The 20953-nt window shown below is 37.0% G+C and overlaps 1 protein-coding gene across 1 annotated transcript; it reads left to right on the forward strand.

Moving 5' to 3' along the window:
• Nucleotides 1-5288: 5288 nt before the first annotated feature.
• On the forward strand, nt 5289-8947 carry LOC116264732 (NEP1-interacting protein 1-like). The gene is made up of 5 exons (XM_031645094.2): nt 5289-5540; nt 7522-7673; nt 7761-7844; nt 8401-8568; nt 8690-8947. Exons 1-5 carry the CDS (start codon nt 5450-5452, stop codon nt 8816-8818), a joined length of 624 nt encoding a protein of 207 aa, XP_031500954.1. The 5' UTR covers nt 5289-5449; the 3' UTR covers nt 8819-8947.
• Nucleotides 8948-20953: the final 12006 nt, after the last annotated feature.

The raw sequence follows: 20953 nt of genomic DNA on the forward strand, positions 1-20953 counted from the left end.
CCAGCTTCACTAGAAGAAAGCAAGTTAATCTACTTCTTACCCCAAGGTATTATAGTACACTGGGCAGCAATGCATTCCACCTTATTAAAGGACTTGACTTCAAATTCTGAGGTGGTCCCTCTCATGTTTCAATGCACTCTTATCCTTTGGACTGTAATAGGTTATGAATAGGCATGTCCACCAGCCAAACTGAGCCAGCTTGAACTCAGTTCGAGTGTCTTGAAAGAAACTCGAACTCAACTCGATCTCTTAAAACTCGAACTGCGCTCGATTCAGCTCGTTTAAGCTCCAGCAGAAGATTGGCTTAAGCAGAGCCAAGCATTTCATTTAAAAATTATTTTTAAGGAAAAGGCAACATGTAGATTGAACATAGAACCTCCCACCTACCAATCACGTGTAGACACATTTAAGCAACCTTATTTTCTAATAACTTTATGGGCAATATTTTATATATTTTCTTTTTCGAGCTTGACCAAGTTTAACCAAGCTGAGCCCACTTAACTCAAGCTTGACTCGTTTATGTTGTCGATTTCATTTCTTAACTCGAACTCAAGTTAGCTTGACTCATTGAAAAACATCTTTGGACATGAAAATGATACCAAGGGCCCGTTTGATGGGCATGATATTTCCTGTAGTCATGTAAATAACATTCAAATTTTTGAAAATTTTTTTTACCCATCAAACTTGGGATGAAAAAAGTGAACGTTGGGTTGGTTTTCAAAAAGTTTTTTTCTGAAATTTCTTTCCATATCAAGGGGTGGAAAAAAATTTCAGGATGAAAAGGGTTACTGTTGGATTCTCAAGCTATGATTAATCTAACTATTTTGTCTTTTCTTCTATCATTCTTAACAAACCGAGAGATTTATTTTCTGAAACATAAACCTAAGTACAACAAACATAAAGAGGTTTTAGAAATCTAGATTTTTTTTCCGTTTCTTTAATTCCTAAAATAAGTTTATGTAAACTTCTTTTCAACTCATATTTTCAATGTATCAAACGACCCCTAAAAGAGAACGACATATTTCCAATGCATCAAACGTGCCGTAAAAAGAGAACGGCCCCTAAAACAGAAGAAAGCAAGTTAACGTAATTCTTGACTATGAAAGGCCACATCTCCGCCTTAAAATTCCTAGCACCTAAGTCCCTTATATTTATAAGGAATTTTACATCCGTTTCCAATGAATACTATTAAACAAAAGGAGTTGATGCATGGTAGCTCTCATTTGATAACTCTCGCACGATTTGGCAATTGTTACATGCTTTACCATTCTTGCCCATGATCTTAGCAGCTACGATATTCACGCCCTCATTAATGCTACTTTAGAATTGTCCTAATCATGAACGTCATCTTCTTTCAATATCAAACGCATGCCAGGCTTCGAATTGCGATATTGAAATCAATTCCTTCCATGGACAAGCCATTCATGCATGTGAGCATTTAAATTTTTTGCTTATTGTTGTCGCATTAAAGAAAAGGATCGATCGTTCGATGCACATTTAACGTTCACGCACGACCGGGCATCACAGATGCGATATCTGATCATGGCACCTCGCCCCGCATCTCCCAAACACGACCTAATGGTTAAAAGGGATAATATTTTGGTCGAGTAAAAACTTACAGTAGATTTCAAGTGTTGACCACAGCAAAGATGTTTTCTTTGTTTAAGTGGGCAACTCCGCCCCAAACTGGCTCCTTCTCCCAGTATGGCAGATCCTAGATTGCATACATAGGAGTCACTTTGGCTTTTCAAAAAGGTATAAACTACGATGACCGGGTGCTGTGCACGCGCGCACACACATATATATAACTTGATTCAATCCCATGAGATACTAGATGTTGCTGGATGACTATAACTTAAAATTTACCGCTAAACACATTAATGTTAGTGATGGTTTATATACTACAACAATGGTTTGTGGTGGCTTTAGCGACAATTTGTGCTATTTTAATTGACATATTTTTAAATTTAAGCAATAACCCTCCAATCATTTTAAGCTTAGTCCAGTCACGGTCACTTGATATATTGCACAGGTTTGATTAGATACACCTGCTCGATGCATTGCATCAGATAATATGTTGTGATATTTTCAAAAGATACTCTTCATTCAAGCTTGCATGGGGAGATCCATATTTATATATATATATATATAGCAAAAATTGCAATCAACCGGCTACTTTGATTGTTGGATGGTTATTTTTTAATTCTTGTAACAAAAAACCATTGCAAAAAATGTATTCTACTGCTTAAAACCATGGTCAAACAACTCCAAATGCACATTTTACTATGGTTTTAGCAACCTTATATATATTTGTGGATTTCTCCATTCAGGATTGGATGGCAAAATCCTTTAGACTCTTAGAGCAGATGCCCATTGCATTGAGCTGTGTGTTCAATCACATACACTCAATATAATGCATCGAGTAGAACTGGTTGGATGATTATATTTATATATATATATCATGTCTTCACGTATGACTTTTATTTTATCAGATCCAGCTACTTCAATTACGATTGGGACCATTTATCCAAGCGATATAGAAACCGTCAACATCATTTTTCTATGGGTGGAAAGTTTGAAGACGTATATGAGTAAAAAATTGTTCGGTAAAGAATGGGGAAGTCAATAAATGAGATTTGGATTTGACATATATTCGACCTAACTGGTTCTCGAAAAAATCAGATATTAAATAAAAAATTGACATCCAATAAAAAAATCGGATTGCATTCAGATTTAAGAAATGATAGGATCAGATTTAATTTTGGATTCAAATTTAAATAAATATTCGATCAGACTTAGATGCTAAAAAATTTAGTTTTAAATAAATATCGTATATGATATCCATACATGCTGTAATCGGTTCTTAACATATACTAATACAGTTCCAATTGAATTTAAATCAAATTCAGATGCAAAACTAAAGATTTAGATTCAGATATAGTATATATCTTTGTTTATTAACATTTAATTTTGAATTCATATCCATATATGTATGGCTGCCTAATCAATCCGTTGCATATCACAACAATTTTCGACTTTTTATGCAATTACCCTGCACCCAATCCGTCTAACGTTTTTCACTGGTAGATATTATTAGATATTTCGAGAGAAGACATAGTCCGGCCTGTCGAAAAGTCAGAAACCCAACTCGAACAAGATTAGGTTGCTAGCCCACTGGTTGCAGCACCCGGTTTTAGTGATCTTCTCCTACCCATCTCCCCACTTCTTAATTTTTGTCGTTCAATTACACAAGTGACCGGTGGGCACGTTGCCAGGCTTCTCCCTTGCTGTTCACAGATCCCTTATCTTGGACTAAATGAAACGACCTCTTCCTCTCCATCCAATCGCCATAAACATGGGATATGAATCATGTGGAAATTTGGAGCAGATTTGGGGATAGAGTAGGTGGGGAAGTTCCCAAACATTTTTTGGGAACTAGAAGACGAAAAGATCTTATTCAGTTAGATTTGAAGAACTATTTTTCTATCATTTGTAAAGTTGCTTATAATCTATAGCAACATAAAATTATTATATATTTTGCCGATCTCTGATGCAGGTTATGTTCAATGCATGTTTCTGGCGTGGGGAGGCAACATTCAGCCCCACAGCTAAAATTTGTGCAACTGGCAGATCAGAGTGGTGCAAGCTAACAGTAAATGACAAAAATGTCTGCATCATAAAGTGAGACACATGAACCAAGTTGGTCCTTTCTTTGCCAGTGGATGCCGTTAAATGCATAAAGTCACGAACCGAAGATAGTACAAGGTAAATCTTTCTGCTCAATTACAGCAGTACTGTTCCTTCCCATATATTGCAGAGTGAATCTCAATGAATGGGTCGGGAAGATGCGATGAGTTCCACAATGTGGAAAATGAAGTAACGCTGCCATTAACGTCGTGCATTGATCTTGGCTTCTGACAAAGATGTTTAAAATCAATGGCAGCCATTCCGGCCCGAAGAATCGATGGAAGTACATTGACAAGGTTTACAGCGGCCAGCAGCTTACGGCATCAGGATAAGAACTAGCGGCGGAGCCAAGGGTTTTTCATGAGAAGATCGAATTATAGTTTCAAATTTTTGATAGGGACCTAAATATAATTTTTCAAAATTTCTATATAAGATAAATATATATATTTTTTAAATCAGTTTATAGAGGAGCTAAAATCTTCAGGCTATTCCGGTGCTCTCGTAAACCAACCATCACACACACACACGCACATACACCCTTCAATGCCATGTATTTGACCGTATGTGTGAAAGTTTGGGGCATTTAGATGGTCAGGGAAATCATCTTCCTAACTATCTCTAATATATTTTAGATGGTCCGTTAGTCCACAAAACGGGTTACGTGCACAATGCAGAGGAGTGTGTAATAACCAAAATAACCTTTCAGTTAAAAAGTGAAGCTTTTCAAGAACATAAAAAAAGTTATAAAAAAGTTAAAAGTCTTAAACGTACATTAAACTTACATTTTTTTATGAAAAATTTTCAAAATATCCCACCACCATTTTTTCCCTACCTTGTATATTTGCATAAAAGATCATGGGGAACAAACAGGGAAGGGAGAGACTTCGGCCTTCACTCAGATTAGAAGATTATCTTGCTCCTCACTGAAAAAGAATTTTTTTGCCATTTCTTTATGTGTTTCATGTAATGGTGCTAGTATTGTCATGAATACGAACAAGAAAAGGGAAAATTAAAACATGAATAGTCACAATGGGGACCATTCATCAAGGAAACGGACGATGGAGATTATAGATTTGCTTGGGAATATAATTTGGCGGATCATGTGATCTGGGGATCGATCACCGTGACTACTGTAAGTCGACCTGCAACATTCTGAAACCTTCTGAATTCATTGCCCTTAAACCAAAACCTTATCAGTTCTTTAATATGATATAGCGACAACGGTGGTGACAGGTTGGAGAGCGGCCACTGAAGGGATGAAATTAATGTTTAGTCAAGAAAGAGATAAGCGAAGTAACAAAGATGTAGATGAAAAAAGTCTGGAATTGTGGCTGCCTTTGTCCGATCCGATCATTGCTTTGATGGTCTGAAAGCTAGTTATTGCTGGGCAAGTGTATTTTCTTTCTCTTTTATGTAAGTGAATTAAATATGAAGGATCTTGCTCTCCCTCCACATGCATGTTCAGTTTCCATTATCATCAACTTGGCTACAAAAGCGTACTGACATTCAATACGCTTTCTTCTCCGGGCGTCGAGATAGTGTGATTCTCAAGGGCTATAAATACCAAAGGGGGAGGACAGGCAGTCCATCAAAGAACGCCTTTTAGGCCATTTGAGCACTCTCTGCCACTCTCCTCCCTTTACGTTGTTGTTATAGTCAAAGAAGGCTTTCTTCTTAATATCATTCGCTCCTCAGAAGCAGAATATATTAGAGCACTTGTGCAGGCGGACGTTTTTTTTATATATAGATATATATATACGCAATGTTGAGGAATCAGATGGCGTACTTCAGCCGATTCTTGGAGGTTTTCAAGGCTATCTGCTTGACGACGGCGACTTGCCTTGTTGCTCTAGGTTCTCTCTCTCTCTCTCTCTCTCTCTCTCTTTTTCTCTCTCTCTCTCTAAGCAAGTTCTCTAAACAAGAACACAGGAAAAATCCTACCATTTTCATGCCGTATATTGCATTAATTTTCTTCACAAAGTTTATGCTCTTTCTCTCTCTGACCGATGATGGTCGGGTTGGGTGGCGCATTGTAGCAACATCCTTAGTCCGAATTATGGCTGGGTAACTTATTACAGCCATGTCTTTAGTTCAAATCTTTTAACAGTCCTATTCTTAAGGCTGTTCATGAGCCAAGTTCAAGCCAAGCTGAGGCGGCTCATACTTTGCTCGAGCAGCCTAAGACATACCTTAAACTGACTCGAGCTTGGGTCGAGATGGAGTTAGCTAACTTGAGCTCAGCTTGGCTCAAGCTTGGAGAGCTCGAACTTGGCTCAGCTAAGCTTGAGCCAAGGTTGAGCTGGAGCTTCGCTAAGCCATATATAAGAAGTTGCTTTTCAATATAAGGGGAGGGAGACATTGAGGTTTGACCATTGAACCTAAAGGAAAGTTGGGAGTTAACCGAAAGTTAATACCTAAAGAAAGGAAAGTTGGTTGTTCCATTTATTTTAGGTGCAACCTGCTTATCGTGCACGTGACTGTTGCACAGAGAACAAGGGTATCATCTCAGATTGAGTTAACAACTCAGATTAAGTTGCTGTGAAGTTCTTGGGAGTGTTGGACTGCCGACCTAGCTAGAAGGTGCAGTATGTTTATCATGCCTCATTGTATTTCCCAGACACCTAAAACCCTTCAGCAGCCCATGAACGGAAGCCAGCAACATTCCACCACTTGGGCTTCAATTCATTAGACCTGCACCACTTTTCCTAACAAAAGAAAGAGAAAATATCTCTTCTGCTTGGACCCCCATCTTGGAAAAGGCTTATATGTGGTCCATATTTCCCGTCGAGTTGGTCCTGCTCAGTGTTGGAAACGTCTGCATGCATGGGACCTACTGGTTGACACTCTTTTTTGTATGAATAAAGTCTTAAAAACTAAGGATAACCACTATTTGTGCTTGTGTAACACACAGTTCCATTTCAGAAAGCAAAAAAAGAAAAGAAGGAAAGCTAAAAAGGTGAAATTCCTTTCCATTCCATGAGTCAACATCAATGCCAATTGGGGATCTCTTAACTCCAATCACATGCACGAGCCTTCAGCAAGGCAGCAAATCTCCTTCATGGGACCCAATGCTGTTAATGTTGCATCCACATAAGTGAATCGATTTTACAAATTAGAAGATCTGCATAGAATCAGCCCGTACGTCCTAATCATTTCTGGACTTTTCTTTGATAAATTGAATGACCAACTTTTTTATATTACATTTTTTTTTTCTTCCACAGCTGTCTTCTTCCTTGTATTATTGGTGCCGAGATTGAGGCTTCGTGAACCTTCCCCGATTTATTTGGGGCAGGTTCATCGAATGGTGTGGTACCGTTCCATTGGCCAAACGACCCCATAGGTGCCCGACAGCGGGGTTGCCGTGTCCTTAATCGATCATTTTAATATACCCATTCAGACCAAGTCTCATATTAGGATACAGTTCAGCAACAGTGGTGGTTTTGATGAATTAATTTAAGCATTTATTGACAGTAAAAATGGCTTTCATATCAATGCATGTCTATAAGTAATCCAATTTAAGGCATTGACCATATTATGTTTGCTTACTTCATTAAATCATTTGATTGGTACGCGCATCCGGTCGGTCACGAACTGACAAATTGGGATTCTGTGCATCCCATTTTTGGTTATTTTGAGAAAGTGACACAAGAAAGCCTCCCCACGTCAAATCTTTAATTTTGCATACGGTTTTCATTTATATATGTATATCCAAACACTGAACATATGGCCAAAGGTTCATTTTGCATCAAAAACTCCATAATATTTTTTCAAGTATTGATAAACACGCGGTGCTGATTCACTTGAATGCTTTTGAATCTTTTTGTTTACGTGCAGTCGGCGCAGTTATCGGGATGGTAATGGGGGCCGTCGCCGGCCAAACGAAGGAAACGGGAGTCTTCCGTGGAGCCGGCATCGGCGCATTCGGTGGTGCTGTCCTTTCAATGGATATTTTTGAATCAGTTGTCCATGGCCAAACACTTTGCCTGGTGAGCTTCTTCTCTAACCAAAACAGACAAACACAGTATGATAGGATTGGTCATGCTAATGACCACTGAATGTTGATGATAGTGCAGGAGGCAGTTTTGGTGAGCATGGTAAATGGGAAAGTTTTCAGGGAATGGGTCATTCCAGCCGTCGTTGATGCATATGAGCAACAGGTAACCTCTAATATCACCATGGCCGTCAAAGAAGACCGACGCAGTAGCATTAATTATGTAGTTAATATGTCCGCATGACACCACCATAGATTAACAAGTCACTACCACGCTACCATCGTCATCCTCATTAGCATCAAAAGAAGAAAACTGTCTACTGCACACAGAAATCCTCCAGCCCTTTTGGGCCAATACCTGCTGCTTGAGTAAATGCTAGCACAATACCATGTCCGGGTTTGGTGAAAAGCATCAAACCCTACTAATGACTGGATTTTGGTTTCATTTAGTTTCATTCCATTTCATTAATCAATGTCTGATTAAAGTGATTTATCTCTAACTCAAAGGAGGTGTTTGACTATCTCGTGCCCCAAGTTTTCAGACCCATTGAAAGATGCAGACTGCAGAGTCTACAACATGGTTCTGCAATTCCTGGGGCACTCTAGGAATCGGGATTTAATGGCATATAACCACTAATTAATGTGAAGTTACTTTTTAATACGATTTACATACAAGGGGATACTGGGCAAAGACTTATACATATACTGCTTGTGCTCCACAGGTCGAAGGGTTTGAATCAAGCTATGAAATGTCAATCGATATCTTCAGTTCTGGCGCTACAGGAGGACTGCTGCTCGAATCGATCCAGAAACTGAAAGTATTTGACATTTCATATGAACAGGCGCAAGAAGATAGCGGGCATCAAACGTCTTGTGCTATCTGTCTGCAGGTAGGGGCCTCAAGAAACTCCTAGCGGTGATAAATATTGATCTGTAGCCTTAAAAATTGAAGCTAACTGCTACTATTGGTGATCACTAACAATAGGTCTTCTCCTTTCCTTTTCACATCAGGATTTCCAAGATGGGGATGCTGTGAGGAGATTGCCTCAATGCCGGCATATATTCCATGGAGTTTGCATCGATGGATGGCTATCAAGGCGCAGTTCTTGCCCAATGTGCAGAAAGGAAATTGTGATATAACTATTCAGTGTTCTTAAATTGTTTTCTTTCTTTCTATATATATTTTTTTGAGAGGAACGAGGAAAGCTCACCTGTCTTTGTTCTTGAAAAATCCAAGCTGATAATTGAATTGATCACATTCTGGAGAAATCCTTTCAGCTTCAACGCAGACAATTTGATCACAACAGCAACTGTGTGAATCAATGGCTGCCAGAGTCCCAATTGCCTGCCACAGGAGTTAGAACTATTTTACAGAGAGACCATCATATATGAAATCGCCCTTTAACAGCAGTATTTGTCGAATGCCCGCCTGTTTAAAAGATGAAAACAAACAGAGGAACCGATATGAGCTGAAATAAACCGATTCTGTCAAATCGGGCTCCGTATCGGATAATAATATAGAACGGACATTTAAAGATGATGAATTGATCACTATTATCGATATGTTATCTATGTAAGTTCCAAAGCCATGCATGCAGCGAATCAATCGTTGGTGGGCTAGCCGACTCCTATCGTTTTATATAAAAAGGAACCCAAACAAGAGAGCATGTCACTTGCTCCAAACGGTGTAGGGTCAAGATGGCAGGCTGATGAATTTGATTTTCATAGGTATTATTTTTCTGGGTTGCGAAAGATCGCAAACTCTACTTTTGAGCTGAATGGAATAACTATATGTTTATTCAATCTCAACGTAGCTCTAGTCGCCGTAGACAAGAGAGGATATGGGAGCTTTGACCTCTCACTTGCATAGTTGGATTTTTCCATGACACATGAAAGAAAGCACGTCACTTTCACGTAGCAGTGTAATGGAGAACAAATGGACAGGACTTTATTGTGATTTTGGATTCAGTTGTTCTCACAGGGATCAAGCTTTGTATGCCGTTCTGTATAGATAACCAGCGTATGTCAAATGTGGATCCTACTTTCAATATGCATACTTGCTTTAACGCCTACACATTGCATGTGCATAATGAATATTTTTAATCATGTCGTTATCTCATACCTCTATCATTACTTCATACCTCTGTCATCTCTCATACACATTATCTCGTACATTATGTAATTATCATACCTTTATCATTATCTTATACTCATGTCATTATCACACCCATGTCATTATCTCATACCCATTATCCCATTGGCCCTGTCATTATCATTAATTTATAACGTCTCATCCCCATTATCTTATACCGTTGTCATTATCATACTCATTTTATTATCTTATACTCCATTTATTATCTCATACCCATAGCATCTGTCTTTATTAGATACTTGTAACATCTGACATAATGACAACAAGTGGTATAAGATAATTACTGAAGTATGAGATAATGATGGCTATGAGATAATGATAGGAGTATAAGTTAATGATGGCTATGAGATAATGATAGGAGTATAAGTTAATGACAATGGTATGAAACAATGGTAAAAATATGAAATAATATGTATGATAACAACTGAGGTACGAGATAATGACATATATAAGGTACAAGATAATGACATATATATGAGATAACGCTATCAAAGAAAAAAAAATGAAGATGTCTTTTCGCATATTTACAAGTTTTACCGTTACCGAATCCAAAATCTTCTTTTTGCCGTTTCATTTTTTGTTCACACAAAAAGTTTCTTTTTGTATTAAACATAGACATTTTTTATCATGATTAAAATGGTGCATGAAAAATTGATATACGACACAGCGTGTATAACCCACTTCGGTTCTCACAGCTATGGTATAGACTCAGCTGGGGGTGCGGTGTCTGTTCTACTCACAGTTCTGAAGATCTACTACAAAAGGCGCACTGCACTCTACACTGATAAATTAGAGGAGAGAAGTGAGAACCTTTTTCATTGGCGTTGTAGGAAAGAAACTTGGAGAAGATAAAAAAAAAGTACATCTAATATCAAGATGCATCCCATCAAAGATGGTCTAGAATGCAAAGTTTTCTGTTCTTCGACTCCTTTAACATTTCATGATTTCTAACACTCACATAATTTTTTACTCCAAATAAAGGAAATCACTGCCAGAGATACCTCAAGTACTCGTGGCAACGGTTGAGAAAGATACAATATCTGTCAATATGCATATGAGCTAGGTACGAATATGCAATGACTTGTACGGTAAAATAAAAATTAAGGCAAATAAATCAATGAAGTGGTGCGGTCGATGCATGCGAACAATCAGCAGAATATTTTAGAATTGAGCCACAGATTTGCCAATTCAGTAATCGTAATTGTGAACTAATTGACCAAAGGCTTACCCCTGACCAACCTTATCCCCTCATGGATAATAAACCGTATTATCTTCTCTTTTTTTCTTTGTAGAATATCCCGACAACTCAGCCCATTTTACTTAAAAATGCAATATTGTAAAAGAATTGCAGAAAGATACTTTTTCCGAGGCAGCAAGCATTTTCACTGGGCTCATGTTTTGCAGTCATTATTAAAAGCATGGGGTGAATATTCTAGAATACAAAAGCATGAGCGTACAAAATTAAGCTAATTAAAAATTGGCCCCACTGGAACTTTTGCAACAAAGATCTTTCATCAATATTTAGTGCACATACATATATATATCATCAATATTTAGTGCAAACAGTTAAACTTATATGGGCACCCACCCCACCACCCCCCCAAAACCCAACACACACACACATTATATATATATATATATATATTAACTTAATTACCGGGCATAAAATAATCAATGTACATTTATGACAGGAAATAAGAAAGCGAGAGAGAAGTAGGAAGGAGGTGGTCCTAGAGTCCTATATATGACAAGAAAGAAATGATTAAAAAGTGCTTGTCCCTTGTGAGACTTGAATGCATATAAAGTTGGAAATTGGGTCACAGGCAGATTAACTCCAAAAGACCAAAGTTCATTCCACCACAAAATTAATTTTATATATATATATATATATATGTATAAACCTTTGGATTTTTTCACAAGAATTATTTAGTTCGTTTGAAACAATTAATCGTATAAACTTTTGGACTGTTTAGTTCATTTGAAACCTCCATAAAATTATTTAGTTCATTTGAAACCTCCATAATGTTAATTGTATAAACCTTTGGACCTTTTTCACAGGAATTATCATTTGAAACAGTTAGCTAGGCAGTGAAGGATTTTTCATCTAACATTGAGCAGGCAACGGTACCCTAACTTTCTTTTATCATGTAAGCATGATGAACGCGAAGGCCAGTTATAGTGAAGAACTAAATAGATACAGCATCACTACCCATATTGCAGCATTTTATACTCAAACTTAATTTTAGCTAGACAATTTAATTTATTCTCCACATATTTCTGAACAATGTAAACGTCATGGAACTAAAAATTAACCTAACGGAGAATTTGAGAAATTAATTAAACCAAGAAAAATTAAAGCAGGCGAAAGATTATCCTGAATCAAAGCAAGAACAGTGGATAAGTCATTAATTTGTTAAGATTAACTAGTTTGGAGCATCATATTTGGAATAGATGACGTATTTAGAATATATAACGCTATCTGCACACCCCTATGCACGATTTTTTGTGCACGAAGGTATACAATGACAAAAATGCTTCCATTAAAGTACAAAAACAAACTTTTGAAAGGGGTATAAATGCCCACTACTTTATAAAAAAAATTAAAAATACTCCATCTCCTTCCTTTTTTGTTGCATACTTGTTGCACGCACAGTGATGTGCACACAAATATGCACGCGCCTTGTAGTGCATGGTTAGATAACATTGAAAATTCAAACAAAATGTTACGACTCCAAGGTGTAGTAACAAATCAAGGGTCAACTTGGTTTTTCATCTGGGCTACGAGAACAAGCTCAAACTTATTGCTGCAATAACGCATGTTGGTTAGCCCACTGGTTTCAGCACCTGGTTTTTGAGGCCCTTCTCGCTGGCCCGCTTCCATTACTCATGGCTTCCACTTTCATGGAAGGGTCACTGGTAGTCATCTTGCCTTGTTGGCTGCCTACTGTCCATGCACCACGGTTTTGGATCAGACCTCTAGCCAAATGCATCACCAATTAATGTTCCTTTTCGTGTTGCCATATTCTTGGATTGAATAGTTTGGATTTTGGCAGGTCTATGAAGGCTATCGGGCTTGAAGATAGCCCTATCTTCTGGGGATCTTTTTGATTTTTTAAGATAAAAGATTGGGCTCGGGAAGTGGTAGTTGGGAAGAAAATTTATCATGAATTTTAAGATAGTGGCTGCGTTGGGAGTTGAGTACAGTTAGGATATTGGAGTTATACTTTATGCAATTGGAAAAGGAATTAAGCTAGATTCCGTCCTCTTTGTATTCACATTGACATGCACATGGACTTAATGAACTAGAACAGATGCCGTTATGGGCATCATCACCATCGTTGTTACATCTCACCATGGAGGGCCACATTTCTGGAGAAGAACCCACAACGCCTCCATAATCATGCACAACTTTCTCTTGTTATTAACTGAGCTGCATAAACTAAAGTGGAGCGAGATTGGCGAGCAATCAAATAACTCTAAAACAGTTGCTGACTTTGCTGCAGTGCCACCATGTATACAAATGGAAATCTGATTGAATATCATATGTAAGTGACCAAAGCGGGTTTTATATATCCGTCATATTATTAGCATAATATGCATCATTTTTCCACAATGTAGTTACCATCGCTGATGTTCTCTCTTAGATATTTCAGTTTACAATCAGCGATTTCAGAAATGTCAAGTTATCAACATGGCTCCTAAAGTAGCGCGTTACATGTGCATAATCATATGTAAGTACTTGTAACTTTCATTGCCTGCAATTCCCTTCTTCGATGCCATGGCAACATCAAAATACTTTTTCCCATGCATGTGCATGTGGTCGAAGGGGTTTGATGGGAGACCGTATCTAATTGCATGGATTTTGGTAGGTATAAAGTCTGATATCAGTGCCATTTTTGTGCACATGCACTTTCAAAGCCAGCAATTTCTGCTGTCAATACCGTGCTCTTTTAATTTCAGATGTGAATTCTCTTAATGGTGGTGTTCACACAGTCTCCCATTTTCTAGTTAAGTTGAATCTTAATTTGTGATCATTAATGTATTAATTAGCCACTACATGCTAATTTTAGGTGGTAAACATACTAGCTATTGGGCTATAAGAATCCAAACATTACTAAAGTATCGTGTAATTGAATCTTATACAGTTTTATCTTGTATTTGGCTGCCCAATTTGCCTTAACGAATTTGAGAATTTTTCATTGTTTTCTTGGAATAGAAGTTGCTTGAGCCTCCTCTGGGTTGTTCCCACCTGAATGACATCCTTTATGTTTTCCAATTTGAACAAATGAGTTTGGTTGTCATTACTAATCATTTTCGTGGATCTTGCTTTTGCTTGCAATGGATTCTTTCCCTTTTTAGCTTGTCATAGGGTCTTCCTTTTTCTTTTATCCCACACACACATATATGATGGAGAGGGAAGGTCCTTATTTTTGGATGCCTATTGTTGTGCAAGAGGATGTAAGACCTACTTGGAACATCCAAAGGTTTTTGGTTAAAGGAGAGTGTCCAAAGTTTCATGCTTGTGTAAAATCCAAATTGATTAACACATTATAAGGATGAGAGATACTATTACTTAGAAAGTTTTGCTTTAACAGCTTGATTTGGAGAAGACCCCTTTTAGCTTTGAAACGTCTCTTCTGTGCTTTCAATACGAGGAACAAACATGAACATTGTTTATATCATTTATCTCTCTCTCTCCTTTTGTTTCCTAGTGATCAGATGTGTTAACATCTTGAATGTATAAGCCACACTAGGGCATCTTTTATTGAGCCCCCCACATTGGGGCATTTATTGATCACAATTTTTTTTTAAAAAAAAATAGGACTTCCTAAATTGATCCTAGTGCTACCTGGATGACACTCATTTCACACAATTCTTCTTCTTAACATTTGATCGTTGTCTAGAATTGACTACACTTCTCATTGTTCATAGTAGCTATCAGGAATTGGCTACACTTCTTCCTTTTACTTTTGTCACGTAGTTAGATCTTCAGAATTGAGAATATGTTTCATTTTAGCTAGCTTTTGTTCTTATAATCAGTTCTCCAAAATTGGCCACAGTTTTTATTTTGAACCTTTAATGTCGGAGCCATTTTTTGGAATTGGCTACATTTTCATTTTAAATTTTGATCTCAAAGTCAGCTCTTTGGAATTAGCTACACTTTTACTTTTGATGTCAAAGTCAGGTAGGCTACGCTTCTCATTTGGTCTAGTGAACTCATAGTCAATTTTATGGAGTTGGCCATATATCATCACTTTAAACTTTGATTTCACAGTCACTTCTTTGAAGCTGACTATGCTTTCAGTTCAACTTGTCTTACAACTTGTCCAGAATTGGTCGAAGACTTTATTTTGACCTCTATGTCTTGTGATATGTTCTCGAGAGTGGATCACACTTTTCCATGTTTACCTTTCATAGCTAGTTTTCCAGAAATGACTACACTTTCATTTCAACACCAGTTACGACCTCTTTTCTAGAATTAGTTGCATGCTTTTATTCTAGCTGTTTTCATTATCCATTCTCATGAATTGGTTACATTCCTTTTATTTAACTCCTCTAGCAGCCCGTCCTCATGAGCTAATAGCACCCTTCTGTTTTGGCTTCTTTCTTTGCATGATCTCTTTTATGGATTGATCGCACATTGTTATGTTCTATCTTTCTCATACTTCATTTGCTCTCGTATTCAAACTTTCCAACAGACCAAACCTAGTAGTTAGACAAGTGATCTTGAATACCTTTCCAAAATCCACCTTCTAGGAGACTAGGAGAGTCAACTATGAAGTTTAACCTTTCAGCCTATCCTTTCATACCTTTCACAAGGAACCTTACGTGGGAAAATTCTCGAGAGTTTGTTTTCCTTATGAGTTTTCCACCATAAGCCCCTACCAAAGGACAGTTCAAGTGGGACTCATTTCTTGTGTTGCACTTGTGAAATTATCTTGATCTTAGACAATTCTACTAGATATTCATGACTAAACAAACCTAAATTTAGATGACCCTAGGATAATTAGGGAATGTAATGAATCCCTTAAACCTGAGTTCATCATGCTCAGATCTTGTCTTCGATCCTGCAAGTTAATTGACCAGGCCAGTTAGTCATGAGCTTCTCTATTAGGAAAGAGAAAAACATTTTCTTAACTACTGGAGGAAACCCTCATCACCAATAATCTCACTAGGAATTTGTGACCCATACAACCTATTTGCATCATAAAGGACCTACAATGATCTTGTAGGCCATTGTGCTTCGCAAGCACCTTTTCTTCAGGGAAAATAGTGGTCCCTATTTAGGCAGTATGTCAATGAACGTTAGATGCTTTCAAAAACTTTTTCAACTTTTTTGCTTTGACAAAAAAGAAGTTTGAAGCTTTTGCAATGAATGATATAAGGAGAAGACTCTACACTTCCCTACATAAAGCATTGAGACAAATTCAATAACAATAAGAAATTCAAGATTATAATAGGCTATTAGCATTATCAATCAAGTATTTGCAAAGATATAGTAGGAGAGTTTTGAAAGGAAAGAAACAATACTCTGTGAAAGCTTGGCTGGTAGCAAAATGAGGATTGAGAGATCACATACATAAGGTTGTGAAGTATCTTAGGGGGCTAATAAGAGGGTTGGCTACATAATAGATTATCATGGTTCCTAGCTTTTTGACGTTAGAACTGAAGCTGCTAGGAGGCACATTGGGATCCACTAAACCAAGAGTTTGGCTCGATATGAGTGTGTGTCGAATTATTACAGTTGGTATCAGAGTATGGTTCTACACTCAAACCTGAGGCTGATACATGCTGACAAGTGTCTCTTGAGAGGAGTGGACTATAACACTTTTTCGAAAAATTTAGTCTTGTATATAAGTTTGTGAAAAATCTTGGGAGACCTATAAAGAGGCTAACTAATTGATAGATTGTCTTGGTTCCTAACTTTTTATCACTAAAACCGAAATCACTAAGAGATAATTGGATTCACCAAACCAAGAGCCCGTGCATAGCGTGGAAGTGGGCTGACGAGTGACCTAATTTCCACTCCAAAAAAAGCTATGAAACATGACAATTTATTACTTAGGAACGTCCCATGAAGTCCTCCAAGATTCATTACAGTAGTAGATACATGGCTAAGCTTTCCAATGGGGTGTTACAATCAAGAGTATCAGATTAACATGAACTTAATTTGCATTCATTTTTGTAAAGGTTAATTATTATGAATATTTGTCTTATCAAAAACCCACAAGGTGAGGTGGTAGAACATGTGACAAAGCTATATAAAACCACTAGACTAGTGGAGCTTTATGATAGCCTTTGAAGTAGCATTGTTTCTCTCAAAAAGTGAATATTATCTAAAAGAAAAACCAAAAGAAGGAAACAAGAAAGTCAAAAGCAAGAAAAATTCAAAGAACAAAGTAAGAACGTCAAAAGTCAAGAAATCTAAAAAGGAAAATAAAAATAAAAAAAAAAGTCAAAAGCGAAATGATAGAAAATTAAAAGAAAAGAAAAATGTCTACCAAGAAATAAGAGGCATAACCATTACAAAGATTAAATCTTATGAAATCAAAATTTAGCATTTCAGTTTAGGCATAGGAGCTCTTTAATGTCCCATTATACTTCGAAGATGTCATATTTCATTTTCTACCACCTATCGATCCACTTAAGAAAAATGTGATGACCAAAACCTTCAAAATGGGTCCATTAGAGAAGAATGTGATCAGCATGATGCCCTCCAGTTGTTCCCTACTGTCTCAAGAGAGATGCTTTATCCAAGATAGAGTTTTAACCTAGACCTATTTTTTTCGTTAAAGTTCTTATATAAAGCTTGAGCTGAGTGTGCTTCGAAAACTTCTTTTTTTCCTTTTGAGACATCTAAACATTTTTTAAAATTGAGCATCTGCATTGTGAAGACCAACCCTCCTTACTTCTTTTAGTGTTCCCTGTCACACCCACTTAGGATGGTTAAATTAGAGACTTTCATCCTCATCTTTCCTTTCAAACCTATGTTAGTATAAGAAGTTAGGACTTATTTTCCTTATTCATGATAGGAAATTAAATCTTATACTTTCATTATCACTTGTCTTCTCGTGCCTATTTAGGATAATTGCTAAAACCTCAGAGTTACAATTCATATTTCTTTCTACACTCATTCAAGTTAAGGGGTTAACTGTGAGCCCATTTTCAAAAATTATCTTCTTTTAAATTGATGCTACCTTTTCTTTTGATGTGATAAGGCTCTAATGGCTCTTGCTTCAATCCTTTCAGGTCAAGGGGTCAAACTAACTTTCTTGAACATTTCAAAACTAAGTTAATGAGATGTTCCGTTAAGTGTAAAATTTGGTACATTCTATATTTGTCACTGAACTTGAATATTGAGCATCAAAATAGCAAGATGGGCATGTGTGAACATCACAAATTTTTTACTTTGAATGACTATTTTACTCTTAATCGTCCATTTTTTTTTATTGCTTTCACATTTATTTTCAACTTGTTTGCTAACTACCTTCTCTTTATTTCATCTTTGAGCCTAGAAACTGCCAAACTATAGTATTTTACCTCAATTAAGATCCTCCCTACTTCAACCCGTAGAAAAGCCTAGTTTACCGGCCTAAACTTATGTCATTTTACCTATGTTTGTGCACATTCTTAAATAGTGAGATCCTTGACTCTCGGTTAGTCTTAAAATGCCTTGCTCCACCCACCAATAGGCTATATTGCCTAAAAACATAAAAAAATAGTCTTAAAATGCCTTGCTCCACCCACCAATAGGCTATATTGCCTAAAAACATAAAAAACCCTAATATACTGGGTGACCCTCAGACCTTTTTTTCATTTTGCTCTTGAATCCTTGGAAAATCCTAGAAATTGAGTATATTAGGTCAATCAACTTCAAAATGTGCTTAGTCCAGCTTAGGTAAGCTCTTCTCAGCTAAACTAAGTTTGGAAGGGTCCATTTCTCCAAAAATGGTAGGTTTGGAGCTCAATTTATAACTTTGTTGGCTTGTAGAATACAATGTTTAAATTTTAGTTCTATAGAGTTTATACCCAATCAATAGGTTACCCTCACCCCCATATTAATGTCGTGATTTTTAGCTCACTTCAGCCTGATCAAGTTGAGCCACCCTGACTGGCTTAGGACACAATCATCACATTAAAATAATGTAGTCTTAGTTCAATTCCAATTACTTTGCCTTAGATTGAGTTCTATTCAGTTTCATCACTTCCCCTAGTGTCTATCATTTTATTTTTAATCTATGAACTCAATTTTGATTGAATCCTATAATGTCAACTCTTATTGATATGAGAATAGCTTCTTCATGAGCAAAAATACCTTCCTACAACTCAGTTCTAATAAAAGTTCCCTCATTGAAGTATAATGCTGGTTTTACACATTCTCTAACTTTACCCACTTCACTCCTATTTGTGTCTGCAGCATAATTTAACTAAATTTTCACAAGAAATCACTAATTTCTCGATTGATAATTGTCTAAGAGCCATTAACCTAGTTCCCCTAGTTGTCAAACTCAATCCAGAGGTTGCCAAACAAGCTTTTTTCCCAATGTATTTCTCATTTTCTCACTTTTCTTACCATTTTCAGTTGCGTTTTCTTAAAAAAAAATTGTAGTTTATGGGTAAACCAAGAAATCTTTTTCAAATTTGTTTAAACCAGGTCAAACTAGCCAAGAGGCCCATGTCATATCCTAGTTGGCTTGCCAAACCTAACCAAATTTCATAATTCGCACCAAGGGGAAAATAGTCATTTCACATTTCTTGTCTAAGGTCAATCTGGAATTAGTTTATATGCACATATTTTCCATTTCCCCAAAGTCTTGCACCCCTTAGCCCAAACATGAACATGTTCAACAAACATGAAGCCAGCCTGATTTGAACCTTCTAAGCTCTAAACCTAACCCTGAATTAGTTTGATTCACAAACTATCCCAATTCACTAAGCCAAGACTCAGTCAGCCTAGCCTAGTTTGACCCAGACCTGCTAAACTTTTCCTAAACTAGTCCTAACCCAATAGAACCAAGAATAAACACCGGCTCAATGCCTCATTCAATCTCGGCCTGGGCCAAGCTTAGCAGGCTCATGCCTACTAGTTCAGTTTTACGAACCAGTTTTAGTTTGATCTAACCTACATGGTTCATTCTCACCATGAACCCAACTTTGTGTGCTCGAGCCTACTGGATTTAACTTTGCTAACTAGTATCATTTTGGCCTAATCTGCCTATGTTTAATCAATTGAACACATACCAAAACCACCAGCTTCAGTGACTTTGCAAACTAAATCCATGTTCCACAATTTGATATCTGTTTGAAATCCAAATCATTACTCTAGATCTTAATTTTGATATTTAATTAAATACTCTACTTGAAATTTAAATTAAAAAAATCCCTTTTCTTACTCAGATTTTAGTACAAATCCAACATTAAAATCTAAACTAGAGATCTAAAATCCCTAGACATACCATGTGTCCCTGGGATAAGCCTAGTCATTCAAGCTAGGATTAATATTTTCCTTAAGTTATTTAAACTTCAAATGGGCAAGAGGTCCCCCCCAATTAAAAATTTACAAAATTCTATTATATGACATTATAGACAAAGCAATAGGGAGGGGGGTGCCCTATCCTTGGTGACTTGACTTTTTCTCATATATGTTCTCATTTCTTTTTTTTTTCCTTCATATTTCTTTAGATCCTTGGTGACATATCTCTTTGGTACAGTGTCCTTGAAGCTTCGCTCTCAACACCCAAACGTCCACAAAACACACACTCACCCACACACAAAAGAACCCTCCTTGTGTTGCCTGTCAAAATTAGAAGGAGGAAAGAAGAAGGAAGAGACAAGAAAGAGTGAAGGTTGAGACCTTTAATGGAGCATGTACAAATAACAGAAACAAGTAGGCTTTAAATTTTTCTCTCTCTTTGTTTCTTTATTATCATATTTTTAAGTCTCTATAGAGGCTTCATCTTTTAACTCTAATAAGCCATTGATGAGAGGTTGAGGATGCCTTCATGGATGAAGTTCCCCCTCAAAGCCAACATCGTATTCCTTAGCTCTTTCCTCATTACTAGTTTTCCTATAGCAAATGGCTATTATTGAGAGGCTTAGACTGCCGTTATGAACATTAACTC

This window comes from Nymphaea colorata, chromosome 11 (assembly GCF_008831285.2).
Source record: "Nymphaea colorata isolate Beijing-Zhang1983 chromosome 11, ASM883128v2, whole genome shotgun sequence".
NCBI classification, from domain to species: Eukaryota; Viridiplantae; Streptophyta; class Magnoliopsida; order Nymphaeales; family Nymphaeaceae; genus Nymphaea; species Nymphaea colorata.

Coding starts and splice junctions, on each gene's coding strand:
- LOC116264732 (XM_031645094.2), top strand. CDS start 5,450: ATGTTGAGGAATCAGATGGCGTACTTCAGCCGATTCTTGGAGGTTTTC. Junction 5,541..7,521: donor GACTTGCCTTGTTGCTCTAG/GTTCTCTCTCTC, acceptor GTTTACGTGCAG/TCGGCGCAGTTATCGGGATG. Junction 7,845..8,400: donor TTGATGCATATGAGCAACAG/GTAACCTCTAAT, acceptor TGTGCTCCACAG/GTCGAAGGGTTTGAATCAAG.